Source organism: Coregonus lavaretus, assembly GCF_964263955.1.
Source record: "Coregonus lavaretus genome assembly, chromosome: 2".
NCBI lineage: Eukaryota > Metazoa > Chordata > Actinopteri > Salmoniformes > Salmonidae > Coregonus > Coregonus lavaretus.
In genome coordinates this window covers 76,151,194-76,164,308 of record NC_139989.1, presented here as the reverse complement: position 1 = coordinate 76,164,308, position 13,115 = coordinate 76,151,194, and the positions used below count along the sequence as shown (strand labels likewise).

Below are 13,115 nucleotides of genomic sequence, written 5' to 3'. Positions count from 1 at the left end.
GTTTGTATCTTGTTGCCACGTTTCCAGCAGAAGGGATCCAGGTGGGTATCTGAAGTTCAATTGATCCTGATTGTTTACAGGTTTGATGCCAGGAACAACTAGTGAAGATATCGACACACAAGAGCTTTCATTGGTTCTATGGTTGGTTCAGCTAGATATGTATGCTGTACCTCATTATAGACCCATCTGTGGTTGGTTCAGCTAGATATGTATGCTGTACCTCATTATAGACCCATCTGTGGTTAGTTCAGCTAGATATGTATGCTGTACCTCATTATAGACCCATCTGTGGTTAGTTCAGTTAGATATGTATTCTGTACCTCATTATAGACCCATCTGTGGTTAGTTCAGCTAGATATGTATTCTGTACCTCATTATAGATCCATCTGTGGTTAGTTCAGCTAGATATGTATTCTGTACCTCATTATAGATCCATCTGTGGTTGGTTCAGCTAGATATGTATTCTGTACCTCATTATAGACCCATCTGTGGTTAGTTCAGCTAGATATGTATTATGTACCTCATTATAGATCCATCTGTCAGCATTGTAAACAATGTCAAGTCTAGAACACACACACACACACACACACACACACACAGACACACACACACACACACACACACACACACACACACACACACACACACACTTTAGTAGACACTCTTCTCCAGAGCGACTTACAGTTAGTGAATGCATACATTTTTTTTCATAGTGGCCCCCTGTGGGAATCAAACCCACAACCCTGGCGTTCCAAACGCCATGCTCTATCAACTGAGCTACACGGGGCCCACAATGTCAAGTCTAGAGTGGAATGTCACACACACGGTTTGTGATACCACAACTGTCTCACAACAGTTCCTCTGCATTACAGCCCCACCCTGTGGTTAATATCAGTATTGCAGCTGTGTCAATCAGGCCAGTTTGGAGTGGATGAATGAAATATTCTTTCAAACGTTTTTATTTAAATGAATTTTAACCAACAAGCTGCAAAGTCTTCTTTAAACAGAAAGGGCACACGTACAAGATCCTAGTCACAAGTATTGTTACAATTATTTAATAACACCAACAACCAGGCTATACAGTAGAAGAACGGCAGAGACAAACCACCATTTTCATTTCAGAATCCTAGTAGCCAATACAGTAGTTGTATTTGGCGTATCACAAAGATTTAAAACAGTAATGCTCATTCGTTCATTAACACAATTATAATTAGTTGGATCCTAAACATATCCCCATTTTCCTTCATCAACAAAACTTTTGTTGTTTATGAATTAACTTTGTCTGAAGGAGATGACTAGCCTGATGGCCAGTCTGTTCTTGCTTTCTTAACAACTCTTTATGGAATTGTCATGTTTGACTTGACAATGACAAGCTAGGAGTTGGCACTACTCTATAGTAAAGCAAAATAAACATTGAAAAGGTTTTTAAAATGTTGTCTTTTTTCCTAAACGCTGATATCACAGCTTTATCTCTTTGGCACAGAGGAGAAAGTATGAAAACAACAAGCGCTCTAACAATGAACTGAGCTCAACAAAGCAACTCAACCCCGCTATGTACTAAAGGTGCTTTAACAATGAACTGAGCTCAACAAAGCAACTCAACCCCACTATGTACTAAAGGTGCTTTAACAATGAACTGAGCTCAACAAAGCAACTCAACCCCACTATGTACTAAAGGTGCTTTAACAATGAACTGAGCTCAACAAAGCAACTCAACCCCACTATGTACTAAAGGTGCTTTAACAATGAACTGAGCTCAACAAAGCAACTCAACCCCACTATGTACTAAAGGTGCTTTAACAATGAACTGAGCTCAACAAAGCAACTCAACCCCACTATGTACTAAAGGTGCTCTAACAATGAACTGAGCTCAACAAAGCAACTCAACCCCACTATGTACTAAAGGTGCTTTAACAATGAACTGAGCTCAACAAAGCAACTCAACCCCACTATGTACTAAAGGTGCTTTAACAATGAACTGAGCTCAACAAAGCAACTCAACCCCGCTATGTACTAAAGGTGCTTTAACAATGAACTGAGCTCAAAAAAGCAACTCAACCCCACTATGTACTAAAGGTGCTTTAACAATGAACTGAGCTCAACAAAGCAACTCAACCCCACTATGTACTAAATGTGCTTTAACAATGAACTGAGCTCAAAAAAGCAACTCAACCCCACTATGTACTAAAGGTGCTTTAACAATGAACTGAGCTCAACAAAGCAACTCAACCCCACTATGTACTAAAGGTGTGTAGACATGTAATAAACATTCAACAGCAAACACTATGTACATCTTTCCACTGACCCTTGGATTGTCTGTTCTTCTCTGTAGTTTACTCACACATGGGTATGTATAATGTAGACCTGGGTTCAAATAGGATTTGCTTTCTTACAAATGCCTTAGCTGGGCTTTTTTGAGCTTGCCTGGCACAATGAAACCTATGGAATAATCCTAAAAGTGCAAACACTCAAAATGTCATCAAATGCTCAAAGTGTTTGACAGAAAATAAATACTATTTGAATCCAGGTCTGGTATGTGGTCCTATCAGTTTCCTGATTCAGATCTGTGTCCTTCAAACCAAATATTAGTTTCCTGATTCAGACCTGTTTAAACCAACTCTTAGTTTCCTGATTCAGATCTGTTTAAACCAGCTCTTAGTTTCCTGATTCAGATCTGTTTAAACCAACTCTTAGTTTCCTGATTCAGATCTGTTTAAACCAACTCTTAGTTTCCTGATTCAGATCTGTTGAAACCAAATCTTAGTTTCCTGATTCAGATCTGTTGAAACCAACTCTTAGTTTCCTGATTCAGATCTGTTGAAACCAACTCTTAGTTTCCTGATTCAGATCTGTGTGGTTCAAACCAACTCTTAGTTTCCTGATTCAGATCTGTTTAAACCAACTCTTAGTTTCCTGATTCAGATCTGTTGAAACCAACTCTTAGTTTCCTGATTCAGATCTGTTTAAACCAACTCTTAGTTTCCTGATTCAGATCTGTTTAAACCAACTGTTAGTGTTCAGTGTGTGTGTGTTCAGTATGTTTGTGTTTAGTGTTTGTGTGTGTTCAGTGTGTTAATGTTACTGAGGAACTCCAAACACTAAACCCTGGATAGAGGGGCTCAGTGAATGTAGAGTGGAATGTGTTCAGGTGGGTCAGTGTGTCAGAGGAGACTCTGTAGAAGGACAGAGTGCCGGCTGGCCAGTCCAGATACACTCCTACTCTGTGGGAGCTGGAGGAGGGGACGTCTATGGTAGTGGACTTATTATTGTGACAGGCAGAGTAACGGTTGTCATAGCAGAACAGACTCCAGGACTTGTCATTACATCCAATCCCACAGTCATAACCCCCTCCTCTCCTGCTGATTCCTTTGTATGTCACTCCTATATCAGCCCCTCTCCCACTCCACTCTACCTCCCAGTAACAGCGCCCAGTCAGACCCTCTCTACACAGCACCTGACTACAGACCTCAAATCTCTCTGGGTGATCAGGATACGGCTGCTTCTCTCTCCTCCATGTCACCTTTCTGTTCTCCTCAGACAGAGAGAGGCGTCTGTTTACTGTGTTTAGGTCTAGTGTGAGATCCCAGACATCTGATGGATGAAACCAGACACAATATTAGAAATCATCATCATTCACATTAGAATGTTAACTCACTTTTTACTAATTATTTTAATGTAGATGTTTCTAGGTATCAAAAGGAGAAGTTAAGGTTGAGACTTGTTGAATGATCATATGTTATACTGTATGGTAATATAAAACACACTTATTCCTGTTAATTACACGCACACACACACACACACACACACACACACATACATACTGAACACACACACACACACAAACACACACACTGAACACACACACACACACACACAAACACACAAACTGAACAAACACACACACACACACACAAACACACACACACACATCCTGAACACACACACACACACACACTTAACACACACACACATTTCTAAAGTAACACAAACACGTCACACACACATTGTCAAAGCAACTCTTTGTAAACTTTGGTGTCCCTGATTTGTGCTTCTGTAGAACTACAGCTGATATTTAATATGACCAAGTAAGTAATGATGGTGGTCTTTGACTTTGACTTCACTTGAATTAAGACTTATTCTTAGTCATATTCTTCACAGCACACAACACTCACATTTTCTAAGTCCAGGTTTCATTGTGTTCTCTCCACCATGTTCCACACTGTAGCGGTAAGCAGAAGAACAGACAGTCATTGAGGGATACACCTGAACTCACACACACACACACACACACACACACACACACACACACACACACACACAAACAGTCAGTATATACATTTGTGTGTGTGTGTCCAGTGTGTGTGTGTATGTCCAGTGTGTGTGTGTCAAGTGTGTGTGTGTTTGTCCAGTGTGTGTGTGTGTGTGTGTCCAGTGTGTGTGTGTGCATGTGCATGTGTGTCCAGTGTGTGTGTGTGCGTGTGTGTCCAGGGTGTGTGTGTGTGTGTGTGTGTGTGTGTGTGTGTGTGTGTGTGTGTGTGTGTGTGTGTGTGTTTGTCCAGTGTGTGTGTGTGTCCATTGTGTGTGTGTGTCCAGTGTGTGTGTGTGTATGTCTAGTGTGTGTGTGTGTGTCTAGTGTGTGTGTGTCCAGTGTGAGTGCGTGTGTGTCCAGTGTGTGTGTTTGTCCAGTGTGTGTGTGTGTGTGTGTGTGTGTGTCCTTTGTGTGTGTGTGTGTGTGTGTCCTTTGTGTGTATGTGTCCAGTGTGTGTGTTTACAGTGTGTGTGTGTGTGTGTGTGTGTGTGTGTCCAGTGTGTGTGTGTGTGTCCAGTATGTATGTGTGTCCAGTGTGTGTGTGTGGACACACACAAACACACACACTGGACAAACACACACACACACCGGACACACACTGGACACACACACACACACACACACACACACACACAGTCTTTATATAACTTAGTCCAAGTGGTGGTCAGAATGTTTGTCTTAACTAGCCTGATAACTCCAACATGTCTGATATGAACATTGACATAAACCCTCTACATACTTGAGTTTCTCCAGTCTGCAGTGTGGATCCTCCAGTCCAGCAGAGAGCAGTCTGACTCCTGAGTCTCCTGGGTGATTGTAGCTCAGATCCAGCTCCCTCAGGTGTGAGGGGTTTGACTTCAGAGCTGAGACCAGATAAGCACAGCCTTCCTCTGTGACTAGACAGCCTGACAGCCTGCAAACAGTCAAATCATATTAAAACCACACTGCTGTTCTTTGGTGGTGAAAATAGTGGCAGTATATTTTTTCAACATATTAAGATATATCATTGTCCTGAAACATGCCATATCTATTCATAAATTAATGTATCATTGTTAGAAATTATCATAATATTGCTTGTAGAGAGAAACATGTATAGTACAAATATTTGAGTAGACTGACCAGAGCAGTTTAAAAAGCAGTATCAGTCAAAAGACAGACAGTGAGGTATCAGATTTAGATTGTATTGAGTATACAGTCCACACCATATCTATTTTGACAGTAAAGCTAACATTTTAAATGTGGCTCTATACTCCAACATTTTTGATTTGAGATCAAATGTTTCATATGAGGTGACAGTATATAATGTCACCTTTTATTTGAGGGTATTTTAATATATATCTGTTTCACCATTTAGAAATTAAAGCACTTTTTTTCTGTGAGTAGATAACATGTTTTTTAACACTACTGAATTAATCCTGATGATGCCATGATTAAGAAAAATCACGAATGAATCATGAATAATAATGAGTGAGAAAGTTACAGAGGCTACAACAAAACATGCAAACCTCTCACCATTACCAATAACAGAGGGGTTATGATCCTTGTTCCTCTGTAACTTTCTCATTCATCATCATTCACGATTCATTCATGATTATTCATAATCATGGTAGCATCCACATGAATGTAGAAGTGTTCAGAAACATCTTCTATTCTTACTGACAATACAAGTGAAGTGACTCCAAAATGACAGGACATTATTCACCATTCAGTTTCTATTGGGAAAAACATCATCCAAAACACAACCAAGACAAACTGCAAATGTATTCAACAAGATTGTAGAATCACAAGCTTGATGTAATCACTGCAGGTAAGGAATATGGGACCAAATACTAAACTTATTACTACTTTAATACAATATAAGTGAATATGTCCAAATTATTAACTTTTTCAAATGGGAGAACTAGATACATAAAGTGCTTTCATTTCTAAACAGTAACACAGATATGTATGAAAATACTCTCAAATAAAAGGTGACATTCTGTACTGTCACCTAATATGAAACATTATATCTCAAATCCAAAATGCTGGAGCAGAGCACCAAATTTAAAACTGTAAGCTTCACTGTCCAAACACATATGGTGTGGACTATGTGTGCCTGGTAAACACATGTGGATCTGGTGAACAGTTATCACTTGTTGACCAACTACAGGAATACTGACCTCAGAGTCTCCAGTTTACAGTGGGGATTCCCCAGTCCAGCAGAGAGCAGCTTCACTCCTGAATCCTTCAGGTCATTGTTACTCAGGTCCAGCTCTCTCAGGTGTGAGGGGTTTGACCTCAGAGCTGAGACCAGAGAAGCACAGCCTTTCTCTGTGACTCCACAGCCTGACAGCCTGCAAAGAGATCATCATGATTTCACAAACACACTGTTAATTTAACACCAGTAGTGTAGAAGGACAATGGCAGATGCATTTGGTTTATTCTCTTAAACAACATATAGATTCATCTTCCGTCTCCTAGAATGGTATGGTCATAATGATATACAAATGTGAACATCAATGCATTGATTCAATGTTTTTCAGTATATATTATATACATATTATAATACATATATTTCTCTAAACTGAATATTTCTTCCTGATGATTAGTACTTAAATGTCATTTTATGTACTCACAGAGCAGCTCTGGAGGCTTTGACCACTGGCAGCAGCCTCAGAAGACCTTCCTCTGATCTGGAGTATTTCTTCAGGTCAAACACATCCAGCTCTTTTTCTGAAGTCAGCAACACAAAGACCAGAGCTGACCACTGTGCAGGTGACAGTTCTTCTTCTGAGAGACTTCCTGATCTCAGGTAGCTTTGGATCTCCTCCACTAGAGAATGGTCATTCAGTTCATTCAGACAGTGGAACAGATTGATGCACCTCTCTGGAGAGGGATTCTCCCTGATCTTCTCCTTGATGTACTTGACTGTTTCTTCATGGCTCTGTGAGCTGCTTCTTGTCTTTGTCAGTAGACCTCGTAAGTGCTTCTGATTGGACTCCAGTGAGAGGCCCAGTAGGAAGCGGAGGAACAGGTCCAGGTTTCCTGTCTCACTTTGTAAGGCTTTATTCACAGCACTCTTGTAGAAAGTAACTTCAGTAACTTGCGGTTCGGCCATTAGATTCTCATTGTTGTTGATGAATGAGAGGAACACATATACAGCAGCCAGAAACTCCTGAATGCTCAGATGCACGAAGCAGTACACCTTGTCCTGGTACAGCACACATTCCTCTTTAAAGAGCTGAGTGCACAATCCTGAGTACACTGAGGCTTCATTGACATCAATGCCAGCCTCTTTCAGGTCTTCTTCATAGAAAATCAGATTGCCCTTCACAAGCTGTTGAAAAGCCAGTTTTCCCAGTGACAGAACGCTCTCTTTATTCCAGTGTGGACCTGTCTCTTCTTTCCCAAGATACTTTTCATTCTTCTGTTTGGTATGAAACTCCACAAGGTGTGAGTACATCTCAGTCAGAGTCTTGGGCATCTCTTCTCTCTTATGTTTCAACATGTGTTCAAGGACTGTTGCAGAAATCCAACAGAAGACTGGAATGTGACACATGATGTGGAGGCTCCTTGATGTCTTTATGTGTGAGATGATTCTGCTGGCCAGGTCCTCTGAATCACTGAATCTCTTCCTGAAGTACTCCTCCTTCTGTGGGTCATTGAACCCTCGTACCTCTGTCACCTGGTCAACACACACTGAAGGGATCTTATTGGCTGCTGCAGGTCGGGTAGTTATCCAGAGGAGAGCAGAGGGAAGCAGATTTCCCTTGATGAGATTTGTCAGCAGAACATCCACTGAGGTTGACTCTGTGACGTCACAACAGATCTTGTTCTTCTGGAAGTCTAGGGGCAGTCGGCACTCATCCAGACCATCAAAGATGAACAGGACTTTGTACTTGTCGTAGTTGGAGATCCTTGATTCTTTGGTTTCGATTGAGAAGTGATTGAGAAGTTCAATCAAAGTGTGTTTTTCCCTTTTCATCAAATTCAGCTCCAGAAAAGGGAATGAAAATACAAATTGGACATCCTGATTTGCTTTTCCTTCAGCCCAGTCCAGAATGAACTTCTGCACAGAGACTGTTTTTCCAATGCCAACGACTCCCTTTGTCAGCACAGTTCTGATAAGTTTGTCTTGTCCAGTTAAGGGTTTTAAGATGTCGTTACATTTGATTGCAGTCTCTGGACTTGCTTGTTTCCTGGTTGTTGTCTCAATCTGTCTCAGCTCATGTTCATTATTGACCTCTCCTGTTCCACCCTCTGTGATGTAGAGCTCTGTGTAGATCTTATTGAGAAGTGTTTGGTTTCCTTGTTTAGCAATCCCCTCAAATACACATTGAAACTTCTTCTTTAGATTAGATTTGAGTTCACGTTGGCAAATCACAGCAAGCTCATCTGAATGAAGAAATAATAGAGGATATTAATATTATGTCTGTTTCAATGTGTCATAAATGCTGTAGGTGGGTGTAGTGGTGGAATCAAGCGCAGGACACCGAAGTATAGTCCAAAAGACTTTAGTGGAATATCCAACAAGGAAAACAGAACAAACTTGCCCGAAAAGCGAAACTACGCACGTAGGCGACAAAACAAAAGGCGCACTACACAGGTGCGTAAAATGCTCCAACACAGTGGAGTAAAGCTCAACCGAGCGAATAAGGAAATCGACAAGCAAACAATATGACAGGAACAATCACACACAAACACAGACACACCCAACGAGACTTAAATAGAACACTAATGAGGACTAACTAGACACAGGTGTACAACATCAAGACCAAACCAAACGAACATGAAACATAGATAGGTGGCAGCTAGTACTCCGGGGACGACGACCGCCGATGCCTGCCCGAACCAGGAGGAGGAGCAGCCTCGGCCGAAACCGTGACAGTACCCCCCCCCTTGACGCGCGGCTCCAGCCGTGCGCCGACCCCGGCCTCGGGGACGACCAGGAGGACGCGGAGCAGGGCGCGCGGGATGGTCCCGGTGGAACTCCGACAGGAGAGATGGGTCTAGGATGTCCCTCCGCGGCACCCAGCACCGCTCCTCCGGGCCGTACCCCTCCCACTCCACGAGATACTGGAGACCCCCCATCCGGCGTCTGGAGTCCAAGATGGACCGAACGGTGTACGCCGGAGCCCCCTCGATGTCCAATGGGGGCGGAGGAGTCTCTCCTATCTCATTGTCCTGGAGTGGACAAGCTACCACCGGCCTGAGAAGAGACACATGGAACGAGGGGTTAATATTATTATATTCAACAGGTAGACGTAACCTATAACACACCTCGTTCAATCTTCTCAGGACTTTAAAGGGCCCCACAAACCGCCGACCCAGCTTCCGGCAGGGCAGGCGGAGGGGCAGGTTTCTGGTAGAGAGCCAGACTCGATCTCCGGGTGCGTACACCGGCCCCTCACTGCGGTGGAGATCGGCGCTCGCCTTGTGACGAAGGACGGCCCGCTGCAGGTGGACGTGGGCAGCGTTCCACGTCTCTTCCGAGCACCTCATCCAATCATCCACCGCAGGGGCCTCGATCTGGCTCTGCTGCCATGGTGCCAGAACCGGATGGTAACCCAATACACATTGGAAAGGGGTTAGGTTAGTAGAGGAGTGGCGGAGAGAGTTCTGGGCCATCTCGGCCCAGGGAATGTAACGCGCCCACTCCTCAGGCCGGTCCTGGCAATACGACCTCAGAAACCTACCCACATCCTGGTTAACACGTTCTACCTGCCCGTTACTCTCCGGGTGGTACCCCGAGGTAAGGCTAACCGAGACCCCCAAACGCTCCATAAACGCTCTCCACACACGGGAGGTAAACTGAGGGCCTCGATCAGACACTATATCCTCGGGGACCCCGTAATACCGGAAGACGTGGGTAAATATGGCCTCAGCGTTCTGTAGGGCAGTAGGAAGACCCGACATAGGGAGAAGACGACAGGCCTTAGAGAACCGGTCCACAACGACCAGGATGGTGGTATTCCCCTGAGAGAGGGGAAGGTCTGTTACAAAATCCACCGAGAGGTGGGACCATGATCGTTGTGGAACGGGTAGGGGCTGTAACTTACCCCTGGGCAGATGTCGGGCGCCTTACACTGGGCGCACACCGAGCAGGAGGAGACGTAAACCCTCACATCCCTAGCCAAAGTAGGCCACCAGTATTTAGTGCTAAGGCAATGCACTGTCCGGCCAATACCCGGATGTCCAGAGGAGGGTGACGTGTGAGCCCAGTAGATGAGTCGATCCCGAATCTCGAGCGGAACGTACCTCCGACCCTCAGGACATTGTGGAGGGCTGGGGTCGGTACGCAACGCTCGCTCGATCTCGGCATCGACCTCCCACACCACCGGTGCCACAAGGCAAGACTCCGGTAGTATGGGAGTAGGATCAACGGACCTCTCCTCCGTGTCATACCGCCGGGACAGTGCATCTGCCTTACCATTCTGGGACCCAGGGATGTACGTGATTTTAAATACGAACCTGGTGAGAAACATACTCCATCGAGCCTGGCGAGGGTTCAGTCTCCTCGCTGCCCGGATGTCCTCCAGGTTCCGATGGTCAGTCAAAATGAGGAAAGGGTGTTGAGCCCCCTCAAGCCAATGCCTCCACACCTTAAGGGCTTGAACTACAGCTAACAGCTCCCTGTCCCCAACGTCATAGTTACGCTCCGCCGGGCTGAGCTTTTTGGAGTAAAAGGCACAGGGGCGGAGTTTAGGTGGCGAGCCGGACCGTTGAGAGAGAACGGCCCCTATACCAGCCTCAGACGCGTCCACCTCAACCTGAAATGGAATTGTGGGATCCGGATACGCCAGCACCGGAGCCGACGTAAACAGGTCCTTCAGTCTCCCAAAGGCCCTGTCCGCATCAGCTGACCACTGCAGGCGCACCGGACCCCCCTTTAGAAGGGACGTGATGGGAGATGCCACCTGTCCAAAACCCCGGATCAACCTCCGGTAGTAATTCGCAAAGCCCAAGAACTGCTGCACCTCTTTTACAGTGGTTGGAGTTTGCCAATTACGCACAGCGGACACACGATCCACCTCCATTCTCACCCCTGACGCGGACAACCGATAACCCAAAAAGGAGACCGACTCCTGGAAAAACAGACATTTCTCTGCCTTGACATATAGGTCGTGCTCCAACAGCCTCCTCAATACACGTCGCACCAGGGTTATATGCTCGGCTCGGGTAGACGAGTACACCAGAATATCATCAATGTACACGACCATCCCTTGTCCCTGCATATCCCGGAAAATGTCATCTACGAAGGATTGGAAGACTGATGGAGCATTCATCAACCCATATGGCATGACAAGATACTCGAAATGACCTGACGTGGTACTAAACGCCGTTTTCCATTCATCGCCCTCCCTAATGCGCACCAAGTTATACGCGCTCCTGAGATCCAATTTTGTGAAAAACCGCGCCCCATGCAATGACTCCGTCATGGTCGCAATCAGAGGGAGTGGATAACTGTATTTCACAGTAATCTGATTGAGACCACGGTAATCAATGCACGGGCGCAACCCTCCATCTTTCTTTTTCACAAAAAAGAAACTCGAAGAGGCGGGGGAAATGGAAGGCCGAATGTATCCCTGTCTCAAAGATTCGGCTATGTAAGTCTCCATAGCTTTCCTCTCCTCTTGAGACAAAGGATACACATGGCTCCGTGGGAGCGCTGCTCCTGCCTGGAGATCAATCGCACAATCCCCCTGTCTATGGGGAGGCAACTGCGTCGCCCTAGTTTTGCTAAACACAAGAGCTAAATCCCCATATTCAGGCGGAATGTGCAGTGCGGGCACTTGGTTTGGACTTTCCACCGAAGTCGCCCCCACGGAAACACCCAGACATCGCCCCTCACACTGAGCAGACCACCCATCGAGAGCCCTCTGTTGCCACGAAATAGCAGGGTTATGGGTGCTTAACCAGGGAATCCCCAGCACCACTGGGTACGCAGGAGTGTCGATCAGATACAGCTGTATAGTCTCTTCATGACCCCCCTGCGCACACATCCTAAGTGGCGCTGTGACCTCCCTGATCAACCCCGACCCCAACGGGCGGCTATCTAAGGCATGTACGGGAAAAGGTTTGTCAACAGGTAGGAGAGGGATCCCTAACTCTAAACAAAACTGTCGATCAACAAAATTCCCAGCTGCGCCTGAATCTACTAGCGCCTTATGCTGGGAATGAGGTGCAACCTGTGGAAAACCAACAGGTATACAAAAGTGCGCAACAGAAAGCTCTGGGTAAGCGGGGCTTACCCATACACATTTTTTGTTTTGCTCCTCTGTAGCTCAGCTGGTAGAGCACGGCGCATGTAACGCCAAGGTAGTGGGTTCGATCCCCGGGACCACCCATACACAAAAAATGTATGCACGCACGACTGTAAGTCGCTTTGGATAAAAGCGTCTGCTAAATGGCATATTATTATTATATTATTACTCACCTGGGAGGCCCCCCCAGTGCGTGGCCTGTTGTCCTCTCCCTCGGAGAACCCTCCCCAGCACCTGGCTGCAGTGTGCCCTCCACGACCGCACTTGGTGCAGGAGACAGGCCCCCTCGGGCTCTTCCTCCTCCGCTCTCTAGCGCCAGCGCCCCCGAGCTCCATGGGGCATTGCTCGGAGGCGCTGGAGGGTGAAATGGACGGACCCCCCTCGGAACGTCCGCGGGTAGCTAGCAGGTTATCCAGCCTGATGGACATGTCGACCAACTGGTCGAACGAGAGGCTGGTGGCCCTACAGGCCAGCTCCCTACGGACGTCCTCGCGTAGACTACATCTGTAGTGATCGATGAGAGCCCGCTCATTCCACCCTGCATCCGCCGCTAGAGTACGGAA

General features: G+C 45.7%; 1 protein-coding gene across 1 annotated transcript; it reads right to left on the bottom strand.

Moving 5' to 3' along the window:
• Positions 1 to 6,452: 6,452 nt before the first annotated feature.
• LOC311098769 (NLR family CARD domain-containing protein 3-like) lies at positions 6,453 to 12,550 on the bottom strand (the record flags this gene model as incomplete). Its single annotated transcript, XM_084139333.1, has 3 exons — positions 6,453 to 6,642; positions 6,925 to 8,683; positions 12,541 to 12,550. 3 exons carry the CDS (start codon positions 12,548 to 12,550, stop codon positions 6,453 to 6,455), a joined length of 1,959 nt encoding a protein of 652 aa, XP_083995459.1.
• Between the last annotated feature and the right edge of the window lie 565 nt (positions 12,551 to 13,115).